This window comes from Caretta caretta, chromosome 5, assembly GCF_965140235.1.
Source record: "Caretta caretta isolate rCarCar2 chromosome 5, rCarCar1.hap1, whole genome shotgun sequence".
Taxonomy (NCBI): Eukaryota; Metazoa; Chordata; order Testudines; family Cheloniidae; genus Caretta; species Caretta caretta.
This window is the reverse complement of record NC_134210.1, coordinates 112,650,241-112,671,240: the sequence shown is the minus strand read 5'-3', so window position 1 is coordinate 112,671,240 and position 21,000 is coordinate 112,650,241. Positions and strand designations below refer to the sequence as shown.

At 43.4% G+C, this 21,000-nt stretch overlaps 1 protein-coding gene across 5 annotated transcripts in view; it reads right to left on the bottom strand.

The window, feature by feature from the left end:
• ADAMTSL1 (ADAMTS like 1) overlaps positions 1–21,000 on the bottom strand; it is a 687,776-nt gene that overhangs the window by 166,633 nt on the left and 500,143 nt on the right. For all 5 annotated transcript variants that reach the window (XM_075128816.1, XM_075128819.1, XM_075128817.1 and 2 more), the window contains 3 exons: positions 13,439–13,513; positions 11,297–11,454; positions 92–203 (listed from right to left, as the gene is read on the bottom strand). In XM_075128816.1, the coding sequence (XP_074984917.1) occupies positions 92–203; positions 11,297–11,454; positions 13,439–13,513 (345 nt within the window). The remainder of the gene's footprint in view (positions 1–91; positions 204–11,296; positions 11,455–13,438; positions 13,514–21,000) is intronic.

Sequence of the window (21,000 nt, the reverse complement as noted above, 5' to 3'; positions counted from 1 at the left end):
ACTAGCCACGAGAAGGCACAGTCACAAATAACTGAGCAGGTCTGAGCTATCTTGTAGGTGGGATCGCGCACACACACACACAAAATATTACCTCCTCCACAAGATGCGGAACAAGGAAAGAAATCAGTTTCCCTCCATCGGTGAATGATGGGTTGATAGAAGATAAACTGAACCGCGCTGTCAGCAGCACCAGCATAGCGGACCTGAAAAAGACGTAATGGGAATGGAAAAGCTGCCACAGTTTGACACTAACAGTCATTTTGCTGTAAGGATCTTGTAAATACCATGCATTACATGAAATACCAGAGGCATTTTATAATTAAAAAATGAGAGGCACAAACAGAATGTTGCCTCTTGGCATTCAGACTGAACCACTGCCAGAAATTACACTCTCACAAACTGTTAGCGAGTTGGGGCCATAGTGTTTTACAGCCTGTGTTCTGTGATGAGGAAGGAACAGAAGTGTTATTGCTAGTGGAGAGCTACCATACAGAGGACCTGGACTGAACTTCGCACCACCAGGAGATCATCCACCGGCATTTACTGATTTAAAACCAACACCCCTTTCCCCTGCCTCATTCCAATGAAGGTTACATTCTTAAGAGCAGGAGTGGCTTCAAGACCATGAAAAGGCTAAATACTGTAGTAGCATAGAAAGAAAGACAGCAGATTGTACCAAAGAGAAACACATGTGCATAAAAGGAACAGATGCAACTATCAATGTTACTTTAACATGTAAAAAGAAGTAAAATACTTCAACTAGAGCAAACTAAAGCTTTCAGGCAGATCTAATTCTTTACTGTGCCAGGAGTATCTCTTATTCTGCCTGTAATACATTCATACTCTCTCTCTCTACTGTGGTACTGTTCTATATTATAAACTAGTCCTTTTATTGAATTGAATTTTGGATTCCCACATACAGTTTAGGATCCTACTTGGGATCCGATTGCATTTTTAATTACAGGCTCAGGTTCTTGGTCTTGGCCAAGGAGCATATGCTGACACTCAGGAGGGGTGCACGCGCATGTGTATTAGTCATTCTTTGTGCTCCTCTCTGCCCCCCCCCCCCTTCTTGGGTGATCTGTGTGCAGGACTGGTCCCCTGGCATAAAGCACAGTGCCTGCCTGACAATGGCCCCACGGGGTTGACCACAGCGAGGGACTGTAGGGAACAGGAAAGCCCTGGTGCCCCTCCCTTTCCCCCAGTGATGCTTCTTACACTGACAGTTGGAAGGGAGAGAGCATGGGAGCTGCTGTGCCACTAGTGAACCCCCTAGGCTGGGTGTCATTGTCGCTAGGGCTGCTCTGCACCAGTGTCATGGTGCAAAGGGGACACAGCACAGGGGAGAATCTGACTCACAAGTCAGAAATGGAGGCGGCTTATTAGGTCACCTAGTCCTTCCCCTTGCCAGTGCAAGATTGTTTCCTGAAGTGAGTTTTCTAGTGCTTTATCCAGACTAGTTTTAAATGTGTGTGTGTGTCTCTCTCTCCATATAGTCAAGTAGTTGCCCTGATTTTAATCTTTTGGGCTCGAATTGTTTTTAACGCTGTCTTTATTTCTCCCTCCAAAAATTGAGAGGCACTGACAAAGGGAAAGGGACTAGACAGAAAAACAAGAATGAAAAAAACCCACAAATCAAGTTGAATTGAACAGCAGAGTCTGTGTTGTGGGTTTCTCCCCTGCCCCTCCGTAGATGGACAGAAACATGATAACAAATCACAGCAAATCTTGAACTGCATGAAGGGGGAAGGAAGAAAACGGAAATGCTGCAGGATATGTTGGGGGCCACAAGAGTTCTGGTCCACTGAGAGTATGCTGGTCTCTTCTAATTAGAGTAAACACTGAGGTAAATTCCCAACAGAAAAAATACAGCTGTGACAATACAGGTTCCTCAGCAAATGAGAGGCCTCTTGTATGGATTCATATCATTTAGTTCTGTATGTCAGAAACAGGATATCTAATTCCTTGTGCTGGGATGGTCCATTAATCACACTCTTCAGAAAGACTTTTCTTAGTTCACAAGAGCCCAGCACGCTCCTGGGACTAGCACAGTATCATGCTGGAAACCATTAGAGAAGGTCTCTGGTTTGAACACACAGAAACAAAATTCACCTGGGAGAATTTACTTTTCCTCTTTAAAATAAAGATCAACAATGATGCTTAAACCAAAATGATCCACTCAGCTGTGCGGTCTTAAGTGGAACGTGATAAATGAGAAGATAGATTACACAGAGCTTAGTAAAAGGGGGGGGGGGAGAAAGGGTTTCACATCAAAAGTCAGGAAGACATAATAACCCATCTCCCCAAAGATTATCCGTGTGTGTCTGTGATTGTCTGTCTGATCCGACAGAGAGAAAAGGCAGATGCGGATCTTTTCCAGAGCTAGGTGGAAGTTACACAACCATGACAACCACATGGTACAAAGGAATTGCAATGAGCTACAGATGCGAACTGAATGACACTAAATAAGTCAGGTGAAAGAATGAGACAAATCACTGTTTATTTTCTCTGTTGAGTACTATAAGCATAGGAAGACCAGTGTATACTGATTCCACGCAGCAATGTCTTTTGAATGTTGTTTGACAATTTGTTAAAACTAAGGGTTTGATCCAGCAGAAAATATCAGTGGTTGTCTAATCCAGGCAAGATCCAGAGAGTAACACATGCTGGCTCTGTAGCACATCAAATGCTTCAGGAGACCGTTCAGATTGTTGCATAGGGCGAACTCCCACCCACAGACAGTCCAAACCGGAAGACTGGGGAACTTGTGAAGCTGTCCCATCTCCAATAGTCCAGCTGTCCTCCTCCTCGACTCCGCCCTGCCAATGGTGGAAGCCACCACCCTGAGAAGAGGAGGCAAAGTCTTGTGTATCTTTTAAAACAATAATTAGAAGAAACTCTTTAATTGACGTTGATTTGCTGTGTGGTCCTAGGGATATCATTGAGTCTCAAAATGGAGAAAATGGTACCCATTTCATAACGGCATAGAATGCTGAAAAAGTGCATAGCACTATCAAGACCAGAAGTGGCTAAGATGGTAAAAGCATTTAGGACGCTAGGCTGCTAGCACTGTGCTTAATCCTGGTAGCTGTGTGCGTAGGTAGGTTGAGCACCCCAGCCTGTTGCCCTCCACTCCCATTGAAGTCAGTGGGAATTGGGGGGAGGAGGCTCAGCACATCAGATAGGTGCTTAGCATCTTTCAGGAACAAGACATAACAGAAGACCACCAGTTCTGTGAAGATTTGGGGAGAATGCATATGCTCGTATCTGCCTCAGGGGAACCAACTGGTTACTTCCTCTTTGACAAACAGTCACTATTGATTTTTTTTCCCCTCCAAGGCAGAAAGGAAGGAAGGGCCCCCGTAATTAATTCTTACCCCATATTTCTCTGCTTTTTAAAACTGTTTTTGTAAATCATTTATCAAAGCGGTGTGTGTGTGTGTGTGTGTGTACACAGGCACCAGCTGTTTAGTTTCCTGTTGAATAACTGCACTTTGACTTTGATAAAATACAATATTGATCTGGGAAAAACTGCAACGTCCTAAATGAAAACCAACAAATAACCTAACATTTGAAGCACAAAATTAACTGTGTTTTGGAACAATTACATTTTCAAATGGCCCTTCTGTAGCAACTATCAGCAGATTGAAATATTTAGGCTTTATTTTACATGGTGCTGTGCTGTCCTTTGAGTCATCAGAACAAAAATTAGCCCATATCATTAAAAAAAACCTCTTTGGTTTTTTGCCTCTGCAATCTATTTATGTCTGTTATAGATCACAGTAATCTGACCTCCAGGACTGTACTAAGTTTACATCCGCAGTTGTGCTGTTTAATCAGCAGGCATTATTAATTCATCCTTTCCTGCCCATCAGGTAGTTGTCAGTGTACGATATATGGTCAAGTAAGGATGTCTGCATTCTAATAAAATGCCCAGAGACTTTATGGAATCTGTGCGTGTGTATGTGTGTGTTTGTGTTCTTTTTATGTATAATCCAAACCAGGGGTTGCATCACTCGCACTCTCTTTTGTCTAGTCAAGTTTGATCTGGCGTGTTATGATCTAACTCAGTCACCACCATCCCTATCATAAAAGTTCTGAAGGATTCTTCTGCATCATTATCACAGATGCTTTTGCAAGTGCCAAATCCCAAACCATCATGTTTGATTTCTTAATGGCATACTGAACATTAAAGCCTTATATTAAATAACATATAAGGGTGGGGGGGAGAGAAGAGTGAGCCACATCTGGCATATGTAATTTTGACCTTTTTATGTTAATAAAAACAAAAATGGCAAGATTCTTTTGTACAAAACTTTCCTTTCTATAGTTACAGTGCTTTAATATTCCTAATTATAGCTACAATTAGAGAGCTAGGGTGTGTAGGAGATTAGTTGCTGTTCATAATTTGTATATGAATTTATATAGGCAGGAAAAACAATTTAAGATGATCTTTTAAAATAAAACAATAAGCACAACAGACTAAATAAATAGAGATGCCGAAGGCTTTCAATTGTATAGTATAAAACAGAACTAGAGGCTGATTCCTTTAATACTTTTTCTGTCCTTGGAGGAAGAAATGCATGACCTTTGAGCCCCCCGGATTACTCTTCTTGTCCATTTTTGGCCTCAACTTCCCTTAGTTTCAAAGGTCCCCTGAGTGGCTCTCTTTCTGACAGAGGAGAGCTCCCTCTGGTGCCTGTCAATGTCACTTCTTAATCAGCCAAAGGAATCACCAAAAAATGACAGGAGGCACTTTTACTGACCAGGGACCAAGCACAAATCTTTGTAGTGGTGTCAGCCTCTGCTCACCAGGAAGAAGAGATCAAGCAAGAGCACTGGGGAGACTATTAAAACGGACTCTTTAAAATGTCTTTGAACGTAAGCTTTCTACAAGTCTAAAATAAAAAGCTATCAGGTTCAGATGACTGCTTGACTCTCAGTAAAGTCCCCAAGGAAAGAACCAGCATGCAAATGAATGGAATGGAATGAAATGGGGGAGAGTGAGAAACAGATAACTGCAATGAACAACCTACATCACTCACACTCACACATCCATCAAGCAGGCCAGGCAAGTTTTTTGTTTCATTTTTTTTTTCAATTACATTACTGAAATAGGCCCTTTCTTTGTTACTATGGACTTCATGAAGAAAAGCAAAAAAATATTTGTGAGGGTGTTTTAGTAAAGTTAATTAGCAGGTATTCATTAAATTGGTTGTAATATTCTTTACAAGGCAAGTAGTCCATATTTAGAAAGGCAGTAGAATGGGTAAAATTCAACCCTGTGCAAAGGGACAGCAGCCCTGAAGATTCAGGTAGCCCTATCACAGCTGTGACTGACAGAAGGATTTCAACATCACCATCATGGGAATGCACCCTTATCACGCACCTAATTTTGTTGGACTCCTGCCAGGCCTATTCCCCACACCTCAATAGCTCAACTCCCTCTCCTGAGTGACTTCTCTCTTATTCATAGAATCATAGGACTGGAAGGGACCTTGAGAGGTCATCTAGTCCAGTTCCCTGCACTCATGGCAAGACTAAGTATTATCTAGACCATCCCTGACAGGTGTTTGTCCAACCTGCTCTTCAAAACCCCCAATGATGGAGACTCCACAACCTCCCTAGGCAATTTATTCCAGTGCTTAACCACTCTGACAGTTAAGAAGTTTTTCTTGTCCAATCTAAACCTCCCTTGCTGCAATTTAAACCGATTGCTTCTTGTCCTATCCTCAGAGCTTAAGAAAAACAATTTTTCTTCCTCTTTCTTGTAACAACCTTTTACACATTTGAAAACTGTTATGTCCCCCCCCCCCCCCAAGTCTTCTTTTCTCCAGACTAAACAAATCCATTTTTTTCAATCTTCCCTCATAGGTCAGGTTTTTTAGACCTTTAATAATTTTTGTTGCTCTTCTCTGGACTTTCTCCAATTTGTCCACATCTTTCCCGAAATGTGGCGCCCAGAACAGGACACAATACTCCAGCTGAGGCCTAATCAGAGTGGAGTAGAGCAGAAGAATGACTTCTCGTGTCTTACTTACAACACTCCTGCTAATACATCCCAGAATAATGTTTGATTTTTTGTAACAGTGTCACACTATTGACTCATATTAAACTTGTGATCCACTATGACCCCCAGATCCCTTTCCGCAGTACTCCTTCCTAGACAGTCATTTCCCATTTTGTATGTGTGCAACTGATTGTTCCTTCCTAAGAGTACTTTGTATTTGTCCTTATTGAATTTCATACTATTTACTTCAGACCATTTGTTCAGATCATTTTGAATTTTAATCCTATCTTCCAAAGTATTTGCAACCCCTCACAACTTCGTATCCTCCGCAAACTTTATAAGTGTACTCTCTATGCCATTATCTGAATCACTGATGAAGATATAGAACAGAACCGGACCCAGAGCCAATCCCTGCGGGACCCCACTCATTATGCCATTCCAGCATGACTGTGAACCACTGATAACTACACTCTGGGAATGATTTTCCAACCAGTTATGCACCCACCTAATAGTAGCTCCATTTAGGTTGTATTTCTCTAGTTTGTTTATGAGAAGGTCATGCGAGACAGTATCAAAAGCCTTACTAAAGTCAAGATATACCACATCTACCACTTCTCCCTATCCACAAGGCTTGTTACCCTGTCAAAGAAAGCTATCAGGTTGGTCTGACTCGATTTGTTCTTGACAAATCCATGCTGTTATTTATCACCTTATTATCTTCTAGGTGTTTGCAAATTGATTGCTTAATTATTTGCTCCATTATCTTTCTGGGTACAGAAGTTAAGCTGACTGGTCTGTAATTGCCCAGGTTGTCCTTATTTCCCTTTTTATAGATGGGCACTATATTTGCCCTTTTCCAGTCTTCTGGAATCTCTCCCATCTTAAATAACTTTTCAAAGATAATAGCTAATGTCTCGGCTATATCTCTCAGATATTAACTCTCTCTGCTCACTTCCCAGCCATCTAGGGATGTGTGTATTGCAATGTAAGCCCAGGGTTAGCAGAACTCAAATTAGCAGAGCCTGGGTTTGTTAACCTAGGACTTGAACATCTACACTAATTTGTAACCCCAGGTCAGGAATGCTTGTATCCTGGGTCCCAATCTAGGTCTCCAGCAGCTACACTGCATAATGTGGGCTCGAGTCCCATCACCCATATCCCAGTCTTCCTAGCACCCTCCCAAAATGTGGCCACTCTAGCCAGAGGTGACACGTGGGGAGGGGGGGACACATGGGGCCATATGCCTCCCAGATTGCTTGGTCATATGATGTGGCTGGGTCCCCTTCCTGGGGGGGAACTGAACCAATGAGCTGTGAGCTATGCCGGTCAGGGAGAGGGAGAGGCAGGAGAAACAGCTGGAAGCTGAAGGGAGGGGGAAGGCTCATGACTCGAGCTGTTCCAGGGTTGTGCCCCCACCCCCTCACTATCAACAGGCATGGGTCATCTCTGGCTTTGTTCATGTTGCAATGTGGGAAAACTTGACTGTCAACCAAACTTGACTGTCCAGAGGACAAAAAAGTCAGCCTGTGATACTTTTGGCAGACTTTCAGAATATGAGTCCAGTGGGGTTGAGTCTACACTGCAAAGGTCCTGGCTTAACTCAGGCTTGGACCCCATACCCCATGAGGTCTAGGGACCCTGGGTCAATGCGATTTGTGTGTAGATGAAAAGGGAATTAGGTTGGAGTCCGAGTTCAAACTATGGACTTTCACTGCAGTGTAGACTTACCCCAAGAGGTTTTCAGACCTTATGGAGCTGGCTGGTCTGTTTTGTTCCTCTATTACTGAAGCCAGTCAATTATTCAGCTACTCTACCTCTTTGGACACTCGGGGTATGTCTACACTTCAATTAAGAACCCATGGCTGGTCATGCCAGCTGACTCATGGGCTGTGGGGCTGTTTAATTGCAGTGTAGACTTCTAGGGTTAGGCTGGAGCCCAGGCTCTAGGACCCTGTGAGGCCCATAAATCTACACAGCAATTAAAAACAGCCCCATAGCCTGAGTCCCAGTAGCCTGAGTCAGCTGGCATGGGCCAGCCATGGGTGTCTAATTGCAGTGTAGACATACCCACAGTCTACTTAGCTCTTTCCTCCTCTCCAAGAGCCCTATTTCTCCCAGCAACCAAAGCTTGGAGTAACCACTGGCTCCCCACACTGCCTGGCCACCAACTGCTTAAGTGGGAATTAAATGGAGCATTGGCCCCATGCTGGCCACTGTACAGGGGTGAGGAGTTTCACACATTATGGACACTAAAAACAACAACATGGAACTAACTGTCAGGACAACTCCAGGCTTTCCCTCCTACATTTCTAGAGACCAGGATTCTTTAAAAACGGAGTTGGAGTTTGCATTCAATTCTCCTGACCATTCATATATTCTATGACCAAATTGTGGAAGCAGATGATGGGCGGCTGGACAGCACACACCTCTCTTCCAGTGATCTATGGACTCAAATACACCACTTACTATTACAAAGTAAAAGAAACCAAAACAATTATTTCAGTACAACTCCTGTAGCATTTTGCATGCAGTTGCTTCCTGCAATTCAGAACAATCAGTACCTAACCGTAAATAAGCCCAAATTTCAGTCCTCCTTTGGTTTCTCACTTCTGGTTGGCAACTTTTCAGCCAGTGGGAATGTAATGCTTGCATACCTGGGATTAAAACAAGTTTGCTAACTTGACTCTTCTAAATGAAAACATTTTCAGCCAATCTAATAAAGATCCTAGGAGTGTTTCAAGAGACAACAAGCCCCTGAACTAGAGCCCTTTTTATTACATTTTCACTTAGCTCTGTTTGCACAAGAATTGCTTTTCCAGGAAAGTAAATCAGGGCACCCTTTGCGAGGAAAGCTGGCTGCCGCCACTGTAGGGCCTTTAATTGGCTTTTCAGAGATACATTCGCTCTGCACATTGCAGGCAAAACACTCAGCGCTGTTACGGGCAAGCCTGGTTTGGTGTGGGGATGCCTGCATTTGTATATTCTGCCTTCTGAAGAGTTAGTCTCAGGGTAAGCCTGACAGAGGGAAAATCTAGCAACTAAAGATTTTAAAAAGGGGACTAATTAAATAGCAAAGAATAATGGGGCAGGGTTTGTTGTATTTGAGGATAGCTGTTGGCTAAATACACATTCATCTAGTCTGCTTCTGCTCTTACACTTACTGTGAGTAAAAACTGAAATTGTCTACATATTTAAATAATGAAGTGTGAGAAGGATTTTATTCCTGCTTTAAGGGCCTGATCTACAGCCAATGCAATCCTTGGAAAGATTCCCAGGGACTTCAAAGGGCTTTGGTTCAGGTCCTATATGCAAATTTCTATGCAACCTTAATGAGAGATACGCTAAAATGCCTCCATAATTTTCTTGTGTGAAAAAAAGAGGACAGAGCCTGTCTTTGCTTTTTGTGTATTATGCAGCACCACGTACTTTATCAGCATTTATCAAATAGCTCCTTATCTTCTTCGTTTCTTATTCTGCACTGAACAATTCCATTTTTATACTGCAACACAGGGACATTGTTGAGTCAAATTTGGCCAAAAATTTACCAGCAGGTTTTGGGAAGATAAGCCTTTACATAACCTACGACCAATAGAAATGTTTCCCTGCATTTATTTATTTTTAATTCCAAATGAATATGTTATAAATAGAAAGCACAGCCATAACTTTCCCCTGGTACAACTGGAGCCCGTACATAGTGGCCTGGTGCTAGGGAAAACCTGAAAGCATTATGGACTAGAAACACATGATACCTTCCATTGAAATCAATGGCAAAATTTCTATTAAGGTCAATGGCAAGCAGGAGCAGACTGTAGAAGCTAAGCATTTGCAAATAACACCACCACTTAGCTCTTATATGGCATTTTTCATCCATGGGTCTCAAAGTACTTTATAAAAGGATGAGGAAATGGAGGCATGGAGAGGCAAAGGGACTTGCCCAAAGTCACATAACAGAGCAGTGGCAGAGCCTGGAACACAATCCAGCTGTCCTGATGCTCAGTTCAGCGCCCTGGACCATGTTGCCTCCAGCTATAATATTTCATTTGTCCAAGCCGAATGAAATTCCCAAACCACTAGTAAATAATGAAAAGTAAATTAAATCTAACAATCTAAGCGAGGGTGTAATTTGTAAAACAAGAAAGGATTTTTTTAAATATATAAAACATTTTTAATTGAGAAAAGTCTTTTGAGTTTGGATATATTCAATCAGTGCTGTGAGGTGACATTTCAAGGGTTGAACTGCTCTCTTTAAACTATTCCCGCCTTTGACCAGGAAGATATAACTTCAGCTTGTTTTCCTTTGGCTCTTTGTTCACCAGACATTTTTGGTTGCGGGGTCTGGACTGGATTAGGGGCCGCTACCATGCTGAGAGAGACAGAGGACAGTGCTTTAGTGCACTGCTCCAATCCAATCCAATCACCTATCACATTTTCCAATACAGCATTCATACTTCCAGCTGCCACAAGGTCATCAGCATTAGCTTAAATCAAACGTCCTCTGGCTCTAGGTCCCATGATGAAAAATTTATGGAGTCCTGGACATGGTACAAGTTTTACAGCTTTATGGATGAAATCCTTCAGGTCTCTCTGACCTACTGAAAAAAGGATTACAATAAAATAAACCCCCAAATGTTCAGTTTTGTGTGTGCATTTTTCCTACAGAATGTGTGCATTGCTTCCAGCAATGTGTTTTGTATTACCTGGAAGAACAGAAAAGCGCTAATGGGAGGAAACAACTTGATTCTTATTGCCAGTGCAACACAAAACAGAACCTCCAAACAATACAATGGCTTCTTGACCAAAGCCATCTTGCTCACTTTGGGGTCTTGGGGCCTAGTTCTCAACTCTATTACACCCATTTTACACTTTCAGTGGGGCTACACTGGTATAAAAAACATCAGCATAATGGAGTGAAAACTTGGGACCTCAGTCTTTTTTTTTCATGTCACTGCTTGGCTTTCAGTTTATACCTATCCCAGACAACATCTACGGAAAGTAATCTGCCTTCTCTTACCATTAGTCCGTCTTTTCTGCATAAGACACACATGGCATGTGTGTTCCTTTCCATAAACTCAGTCTCCTTCCCAAAGAGCTTCCAGTGAAACTTTTATAATCTATTTATCAAGAAATCCAGAGAGGGTGCAGGAAATAGCCTTCTCTAAGCCCTAGATATAAACATTTCCTGGCAAAGGATGCTCTCTAGGAAAGATCCCTGTGGTCTTTCTGCTGCACCAACCTGGTTTCAATATGGGTTTTTGTTTTTACAAAGCCATGTTTGAGCCACCTCACCTTGACTGTGAAGTCTGCACTGAGAGGCCCAGACATTCTCAGTATCTCCTTGTCCGGAAACTTCTGGAAGTCAACGCTAGAATTGTCCACCAGGAAAGAGCCTGTAGAGCTGAGGCTGTTTTCTCCCTTCACGCCTTGCAGAGTCTTGGTTTCCAAATCTGACAAACACAAAAAAAGATTACCCAGAGCAGGCGAGCTCATGACAGTTACAAAATAATAATACCATGGGGATGGAGTGTAATAAATAGTAAAGGAAAACCAGGCCCAAATTAACCAACATACACTCAGTGCCTCTCGGGGGCAGGGGGTTGGAGGTGGGGCAACCACCAGATTTGTGTTGCTGGCATTGGAAATGACCAACACTGATTGCTGTTGCGACCTTGTATAAAGGGTCACAGAGCCACTCAGGTTTGGCCTGGACGCCCCTCCATCATGACGGGGAAGGGTGCGGGGGAGTGGGATTGGTCTGGACAAATTTGAGTGAGTGGCATTGTGCCACGTGATCCAAATCCAAATCACAACCTAGTGATTTCATCTGTGCCCCACTGTCCCAAATCTTCGCTGAGGCAACATCTCATTCCAAAATAAAACAGGTCCCGGATCAACCTTTTCTCTCTTACTTCTAAAAATTGCCTCTCTTGGCTGCCATACAGCTTAATTCCATTGCAAAATTTTGCTAGCTTGGGAAAGAGCATGTTTGCTGGGAGAGAAGGCAGGAGCAAGGGAAGAGGTAAAGTCATTCACAGGGAAAGGAATAACAACTACACTAGAGCAGGCCAGGAATATCCAAGGGTCCACTTAAAAAATTATGCATTTCAGAGGATTTGAACTTTTAAGAAAATGTTATGTATTTTTTGTTCTAGTTTATAACCTGTAATTTGCTGGTGATTATTCACAGCTCTAAATCTAAACAGCTATAAAAATATTAAGTAACTACTGCTATCTCAACACAAATAGCAGATCATATACTGGGATTTCCAAACACACCCTTTCCATTGTACCAGGATGCAAGCACTTTGGCGTGATTTCCTATGCATTTCAGCTCCGTGCTATTACTAGTGCTCTGTTAACGTTGACATATGGCCTGCTGTCTCTTACTGGGTCTACGCTGTCAGAAAGTTGTGTCCGCACTTGGGGGAGAAAAACCACTACAGTATTTTGTAATTTCCCCAAATGCTACATCTTACCAGTTACACTCCTTTGAATGTTTGGGGCTATTGTTAGAGAATACTGCAGTATTTTCTTCTATAAAAGCAGGGGAAGATTACTTGGCTCACTTGCATTTTGATCTATCTTCAGTGCCACTGCTGAAAAAGAGGCAGCAGGCGGTTGGCTACTGCATAGGTATGCAAGAGAGGGGAAGAGTGCAAAGGGCTTTCCCGCCCTGTCTTGTGTCCTTGCTCACAGACCAGTCAAAAGTTATCCACTGTATGACACAGAACTTGTGTTCTCCTGAATGCAGAGAATGTTCTCTGCTTGCACAGTCTGGGGTACATGGCACTCCAAAAAGTGCAGGGAGGAAGTAGGGCCATCGTCCCCTCTCCTGCTCCCTCCACACCAGCTGCAGATGTTGCAACCATGAAAGGGTTAGTCCAGTCAGTGGGCTCATCCCCTCTGGGGCAGGGTGACTCCTTAACTGAACAGTTTGGCTCTACACATGTGTATCCTTTCCATTCTTCTCACTGTGGATGAATAGGGTGCATGTGGGATAAAGAGAGCAAGAGATTTAAAGAAGAACAGAAGCATGTGCTAAACTCACGAGCAGTTTGATGACAGAGCTCAGCAGCAGAGAAGCCTGTACTCTAACCTCCTCAGTATCTCTGCAGTCAGTGGGATTTTTTTTTTTTTAAAACAGAAGTGCTTGGCATCGAATGAGTCAGCCAAAAGATGAATACACAGAAACGGTTGAAAAACTGTGGAGGGACAGAAAAAGTCTGAGCCTTTGGCCACATTCTACTCTCTGATGCATGTGCAAGTCCACTGATTTCACTGGGATTGTCCAGAGCACCCGAAGGCAGAATTCTGTCCCGTGTTGAAATCAGTGATTTGAGAGAAAGAAACCAGACATTCCTGTTGTAAATAAAACACCAGAGGATACCAAGGATCTTATAAAGCAACACCACACCAGCTTTTTCTACTTACGTAAGTGATCAGGTCCTTTCAACACTAGACGAACATGCCTACTTCCATAGGGAACAGCGACAACAGTATCTTCCGCTGCAGAGAAATGCAAAAATGCATGGAGTCAGTAAGCAAAGGACACCCTCCTGTCTTCAACCAAGCATTGAAAGAGCTGTTCGCGGGAAAATTAAAAGCCAAGCTTTTGGTACCATAACCCCTCGTCCTCTCCCCGGCAAGTTCCAACAAAAGGCAAATGTCAGCAGTCATCTTAAAGGGATGTTCACATTCCAACCTACTGATTTCATTTATACTCCACTGTTACCCAAGTGTCTAAAGTGGGACTGATAGCTTTTTATTTCACCTGACCTCCAATTAAAACAAAGCATCTCTTACTCTTCCAAATTATTTTGGCATATATATTTGTGCTGAATTTGGGAAGTATAAAAATATTCAAATGCTCAAAGGGAAAAGTCAAAGCACTGAACTCTAGAACTCCCTGTTCCTTCACATACTACATGATCCACTCCCAGCTGAACCCTCAAAACCCTTTCCCTTCCATATGCCTTTGCATGCCACATGATCTCCCAGCTAAACTCTGCAACTCCTTCCCTATCTCACAGCAGACCCTACTAAGACATGCCCCTACTGTGGTGGTATAATTGTGTTTTCCTTTCCATACCACCCACAACAAGCCATGGTAGTACACGGGCCCATTAGACCTTCAGCATAAACAGGCTCTTGGGGCCTGATCCTGCACCATTGAAGTCTCTGGGAGCTTTGCCACGGACTTCAATGGGAGCCAGATTGCGCCCTTAATGAGTCCAAGGCAATAGTCACTAATCTGCTCTCTCCTGCAGTTTACATGCTGCTGTTAGATCAATGATGCTAAAGAACCAACTATCTGAATAGCATCTTGGTGCTCTGCAGGGGTACTAAAGAGGGGAGAGTGTTGTGGCTCCAGAGAGCAGATTCCCCACCTTCCCGCTAATCAGCTGCTAAGCCAGGCAGGCAGGAGAGTGCTCAGCTGCACTCAGTAGCAGCCTCAGGCTGTTCCCTCCTCCTCTCTCTGCTTCCTGTCTCCCCCGCGCCTCTCGAACTTGATGCTGACCGTTGGGGGCAGGAATGACAATAGTGTTGTCCCCCTCAAAGCTGAAATTTGCAGAGGATAAGCTATTACCAGCAGGAGAGTGAGGTGGGGGGAGAGAAAACCTTTTGTAGTGGTAAACATCCATTTTTTCATGGTTTGTATGTATAAGAACATCTTCTGTGTTTTCCACAGTATGCATCCGATGAAGTGAGCTGTAGCTCACGAAAGCTTATGCTCAAATAAATTGGTTAGTCTCTAAGGTGCCACAAGTACTCTTTTTCTTTTTGCGAATACAGACTAACACGGCTGTTACTCTGAAACTAACAGGAAGATCTGTACTGTCACTGGGACTTTCTGAACAGCAGTCAGACATAGGCAAGGAAAATAAAAAAATTTACAGTACTCAGGCCCAACCCTGGATCCTAGAATGTTGAGCATTTTTATTCAAAACAACTAATCATGAAATAGTTAACAAGGTCAACATTTTAATTGTCATTATTGTGGTTCAGAATCAATGCCCTGTTGCGATGAGTAGGGCAGTTCAAACATCTCTTAGAACTATTCTTTCGGTCTGCAGGCTCAAGAAGATGACATGTGCTCTGTTCTCTCTTCTGTTTTATTCATAATCATAACAGCCAAAAAGTTATCCACTGTATGACACTGCCTCACAACGATTTTCCATAAAGGAAAGCTTTGGGTTCTTCGTAGATATATTTAAAATGCTGCAGACAGTGGGAAAAAGGTTGATGGAGCCTTTAAAATTACATCTATGAACATTTTTAGTACAAATGTATGTTCATAAAATTTAATGGACTGAGAGTGCTGAAAATAGAAAGTCTCTGTTTACCCATAGGTCATGGAAAGTGCAAGCAAAGAAACTCTCCATTTTAGCCCTCAGTGTGCTCAGTTCAGCCTTCAAAGGGCTCCCCCCCATGATTCCCCACCCTTATTCTCTTGCAAAAAGTGATTCAGTGTCCACACTACTGTATGACCCTCTGATGACCAGATATTAGCACCTCTGTCAAATTCAGTGTATAGTTATGGAGTTTGTTTATAAGCCAAGTTAAAGTCTTGTAACTCAGTTCACTGAGTCATGTCACCGTCTAGACTTGTGGATGTAAGACCAGTTCAGTATTTACAATACTTTCTATCTAGCTGCCCGATCAATAGGCCGTGAATCTCATCTGGTCCAGACACCACAAAACTGTTCCCTTTTTTGGCCTGGTGCAGCTTTCATAGCATGAGTGAAATACTGAATAGAAGATACAGCTTTCATTTATGATTGGTTGGAATATCACTAAAGAAAGCTTTCTTCCTAGGGAAAATATTTGGGAGCCATTAAGTCATAATCAATTTAGGACTGTCAGTGCTGGGAAAAAGTTCAGCAAGCTTCCCTGCTGATGTCCTAAAGGATCTTTTATCAGCTGATGCCAGTGTGTTTTTGTGGAACAGTGGCCAAATAAGAGCTGACAGTATGTGTACATGCATGGCAAGGAGAGGCGGAGTAGGAGGAGTGGGAAGCCAGAGGAGGAAAAGACAGGGATTCTTTTATACAGTAATGATAGTAAGTTCATTCAATCAAAATTTGATTATCCAAACCCTGGTTAACTAGAACACTGTCTTATCAAAACTTTGGATATGTCCCTAAGGGTCTACTGAAGCTATTGTCCAAAAGATCTCCCAAATATTCAACTACCAGATCCTAGAAGCAGCACAAGTCTGAGCTGGGGTCCAACAGTACTGGACTGATCTCTTCTGCAGCACAATTGTGCAGAACCCTTAAGTGCTGCAGGGCTAAAGCTCCAGTCTCATGGAGCTCCTACACTTTGCAAAAGAGAAGCTTCAAAGCCAGCTAGACTTGGTGAAGCCAGCTAGTGTCTGTAACTGGGGGAGCAGCCCAGAGGATTTGAAGAGTATTGTTCAAGGTTTCCTGATGCTAATTAGTTTTCAAAATCTGCTGGGACAATTTTCTCTATTACCCTAACCCAATATTATCCAAAGGCTTCAGGTGTCTTCTGAGACCTTTGGAAAACTGAAGTTAAAACAGTCAACTGTGTTCTGTAATGTATCCTGCATGGGTGTGTATCTGGTATCATTCATGACAGCAAACACACATTTCTTTCATTTTTACACATAGGTTCTTGTTCAATTATTTGACCTGCTATAGATTCTTACCTGTTTCACTGTATATTAACTGATTTCCCCGTTACCCTTGTGGCAATAATGTTTAAGGAACCCAGTAGCATAAGTATCTTTTCTTGCATGAGGCTCATGACTATGACACGTAGTTTCCCTGCTCATCCAATTTTCTGAGTGGGTTTCAGAAAACAGAATATAGTGTCACATTTCCAAAAATGTTAATATTCTGTTTAAAAATGCTATATTTAAAAAAATCACTAGACCTCCCCATCTGTATTAGGAAGCTTATTGTTATTGTTCAGTAGCTCACACTGACAGCGTTCCCTTTGTTTTATGAGTTTTGTGCTGAAGAAAATAGAGAAAATTGTCCCAACAGATTTTGAAAACTGTGATTAGTGGCAGGAGACCTTGAAAGAGTCTTCAAATTAAAGACCTACTAATGTGCCATGGAACAATTGGAAAATCTTATTGTTTAAAGACCACTCAGATTATATCACATAACTTCTTTGCATTCTTTCTCTCTCCATTTTATTACTAGGGATATAATTCACTTGCTCCTATTGCTTCTTCTCCATGTGAAATCATAGCACATTCTTTGTGAAATGGCATCTCTCTAGGGGATTCCTTATTATCATAGCACATCCTGGAAAGTCTCAGCTTATGTAAAGCAGCAGCAAGACTGTAGTACCATTCTTGGGGCTTATGAGGAGGAGAAGGGAAGTGGACACATTTCTCCCTTGTCCCCAAGAAGAGACATGGTGGGAGTGGAAGAACACCTGGTGACTGAACTCACAGACAAACAATGTGGCAAGAAGAGGGTCAACTGGCTGCCCTATGAAGCTGAATGGAGAGAGGGTGGGAAGAATATGAGGCCTCTGGCTTCTTCCTCAGAAGATACATAGAGATATTGTGAAGGGGGAGCCCCTGGCTTGCTGGGTGGAGGGAGACAGAGGAATTGTGAAGGGGATTCAAAAGTCCATGATCACCCAACTCTTGATGTTTCACGACCATGCATAGAAATCCAAAGTCAGATCAATTCTCCTGGCTTTGGGTTTTGATGCAAAAAGTCTGCACAGTCCTATCAACAATACTCATGCTTAAGGGCAGGATCAGAAAAATAATCACCCTCTCCTGCACATTATCTAGTAGTATTGTATAAGGATGGGGGAGCTGTAACTACATTTGAAGCATATGAGAAAGACAAGGTAGATAAAGTAATATCTTTTATTGGACCAACTTCTGTTGGTAAAAGGTACAAACTTTCCAACTTTACAGAATTCTTCTTCAGGACCTGAAGAATGAATGCACTCTTTTGTACCAAGATCTTTTAATTATTTTAATGGGCGAAAAAGGGCATCAGCACAGGGGTTTCTCCTGTAGAAAAATGCAGGTGGGAAATCAAGGACACATCTTTTCCTACCCTGCTGCATTTCAATTGCTGATGCCTTTGGCACAGATAGACTGTCCCTATAAATACTGAGGAAGCCATTTCCGTAGCAAGTGCTAACTGTTTTAAAGTTCTGTGAACTTCTTCCCTTTCTGGCATTATCCTTTCCTCACCCATCTGCATGGTATAAAGAGTGTGGAGAACAGAGTTGGATACAAGCACCAAGAGAAAATGAATTCAGTGTGACGAGCACAACAGCACGTTTGGGATGGTTTTGAGAAAATAAACCATTTCCAGCAACTCTTGGCACAGTACAAAAAAGCCGCTGCCCAATTCCTCCTGCACATCCTGAGAAATGCGTGTTTGTAAGTGTTCCAACTTACATTAAGGGAAATAAAATCATATACATGCCCATGGGACACCTACGATGACTTCTAGCCACCTGCTTCACATACGCGCCTACTGATTTTTCCTGTCTCACATAACAACATGGCTCAAAAGTCTCTTATTGCTGCCCTCAGAGTTGTTCCTGGGGGACACAGGAAAGAAGCATGAGAAAGGAAATGTGTCCTTCCTGGGCCAAGCAATTCTTTTTAAAGAGAAGGCCTGACAGGGCCGGTGCAAGGATATTTTGCGCCCTTGGTGAAACTTCCACCTTGCGCCCCTCCCCCCCCCCTCACTTTCCCCTCCCCCGTCCGACAATCTCCGAAAACTAGTAAACTTAGCATTATAAACAACCTGTCAGAAAGCGTAACGGCTGTTGTAATGTTTCTTTTTTACCTTTAAGGCGTTTGTTTATATTTGCCATTGCCTCTGATGGTGTCCCATTCAAAGTCTTACTATTGTGCAAAGCTAAGCAACTGAGCCTTGCATTGCATCACCAGCCAGGTTAGGCAGGGTGACAAATCCCCCTTGCCCCAAAGGGCCATTATCCCCTGGTGACTAATTTCTACTCCAAGTCTATAAAGCAGACTTTTAAGGTAAATACATTATTCCTTCAATATGCACACATCTCACAAAGATTCTCACTCTTGACAAGTCACCAGCCTTGTGTAGATCCCTTCCACATTCCTCTTTGTGGGTAAGTGCCCTGTAAGACACATGTGGGGTGCAGCGAGTTTGTCAGGCCTGCGGTGACAGCTGTTTGTGAAGATCGGGGGCCCTTTGCCAAGGGCTGCTTGTGTCACAGTGAGCTTGGGGTGGCTGAGAGTATGGGGCAGGGCACTGAGGCTGGTGGGGCATGTAACACGCACTGGGCTGGAGGGCAGGCGGTGCTGGGATGGGGCAGAGGCAAGTACCTGTCAGTCTTCAGCGCTCGGGCTGTGCCAGGGTCAGCAGCCTCTTCACCTAGGAGTCTCCCCTCTTGCCCGGGGGCCACTCCTCCTCTCAGGCTCCCCGGACGCTGCCGCCGCGGCCACCTGGGACGATGCGAGCCGGGGGGGGGGGGGGGGAGGCACTATGGAGGAGACGTAAGGGGCCGGGCTCGGCTGGGGCCCTGCACCTGCCGGCCAAGAGCAGCAGGAACCAGGTGCCGCTCAGGGGGGGAGCCGGGTGGCCCAAGCCCAGGGTGGCGGCAGCCTCCGCAGCAGCAGGGGCAGGAGAGTCTGCACTGTTGCTGCTGCTGCTGTTTCGAAGGCTTCTGCACCATACGGCAGGGCCGGGGAGCCTGAGAAGAGGAGTGGCCCCCGGGCAAGCAGGGGAGACTCTGAGGTGAAGAGGCCGCTGGCCCTAGTGCGGCCCAAGCACTGGAGACTAACAGGTACCTGCCCCTAAGCAAGAGTATAAAAAAAAAATTTGGGGGCACCGCTTTTTGATGCCCCCAAATCTTGGTGCCCTAGGCGGCCGCCTAGTTGTTACACCGGCCCTGAGGCCTGAGATTAAACTGGCCACTACTCAAAAGTCACCACCCATCCCAGAGAACAGATGAGGCCCTGATCCTGTGAACACTTAAGTACATGTATACATTTTACTCTTGGAATTAGTCCTACTAACTTCAGTGGGACTATTCAGATGAGTAAAGTTATCCTTGTGCTTAAGTGCTTGCAGGATCAGGGCCTAAGGGCCTAATTCTGTCTTCAAACAGGCATGCATGACTTGCACTGGGTGAAATTTTTGGTCAAATAGTAAATTTGCTGAAAAACACAGTTTTGGGGCAACTGAAAATATTTGCAAATGTTGGTTAAATCAATTATTCCCTCAGTTCTATGCATGACTCCAGTTTGTTCCTCTGGAAGTCACACAGGTATATCCAAGAGGGGAATTGGGTCTAACTGAGTTTCTTAACCTGTTTTTTCTTGTCAGATGTTTGATGCATGCTGAATGATAATGGAGAGAGGTTACCTTGTACCTCTCCACCACATACATGTATCTGCCTGTTGTTTCTTGTCTTATACTTAATTGCAAGCTCTTTGGACCATGGACTGCATTTTAGTTACGTGTTTGTACAGTGTCAACATGATCCTTGTACCATGATCCTTGATGGGGGCCTTTAAGTATTACCACAGTACAAATAAATGATAATAAATATGAGCTATTCATAACATACATTTGTAAATAAATTCAGAAGTGATTTCAAGTCTGAGGACTGCACAATCTGCTCATGAACATTTCAGAGGTGAGATTCCACACCTTGCTTTATGAATTATTCCCTCGGCTCTGCCAGATGCAGTCCTACCTCAACAACGCCAACTCCTTCCACAGATGATTCTTTTCCCTCCTCCATACAACAGAAGGTCTCAGCCCTCTCCCTCCTGCCTCAGCTAGCACATTAAGATCCAGAAGGTCACTGTGTTAATGAGTGGTGTGTGCTGTGCTCCCTGCTTAACAAGTTATTCTCTGACAGATCAAAGATGATTCTGTAAACAAACGCCTCTTATTGTTCCCACAGAAACCAAATGCAAATATAAAGAGCAAGATATCCAACAGGAATCCACAAATGTATGTACACACCCTCACACGAAATTACAGTGT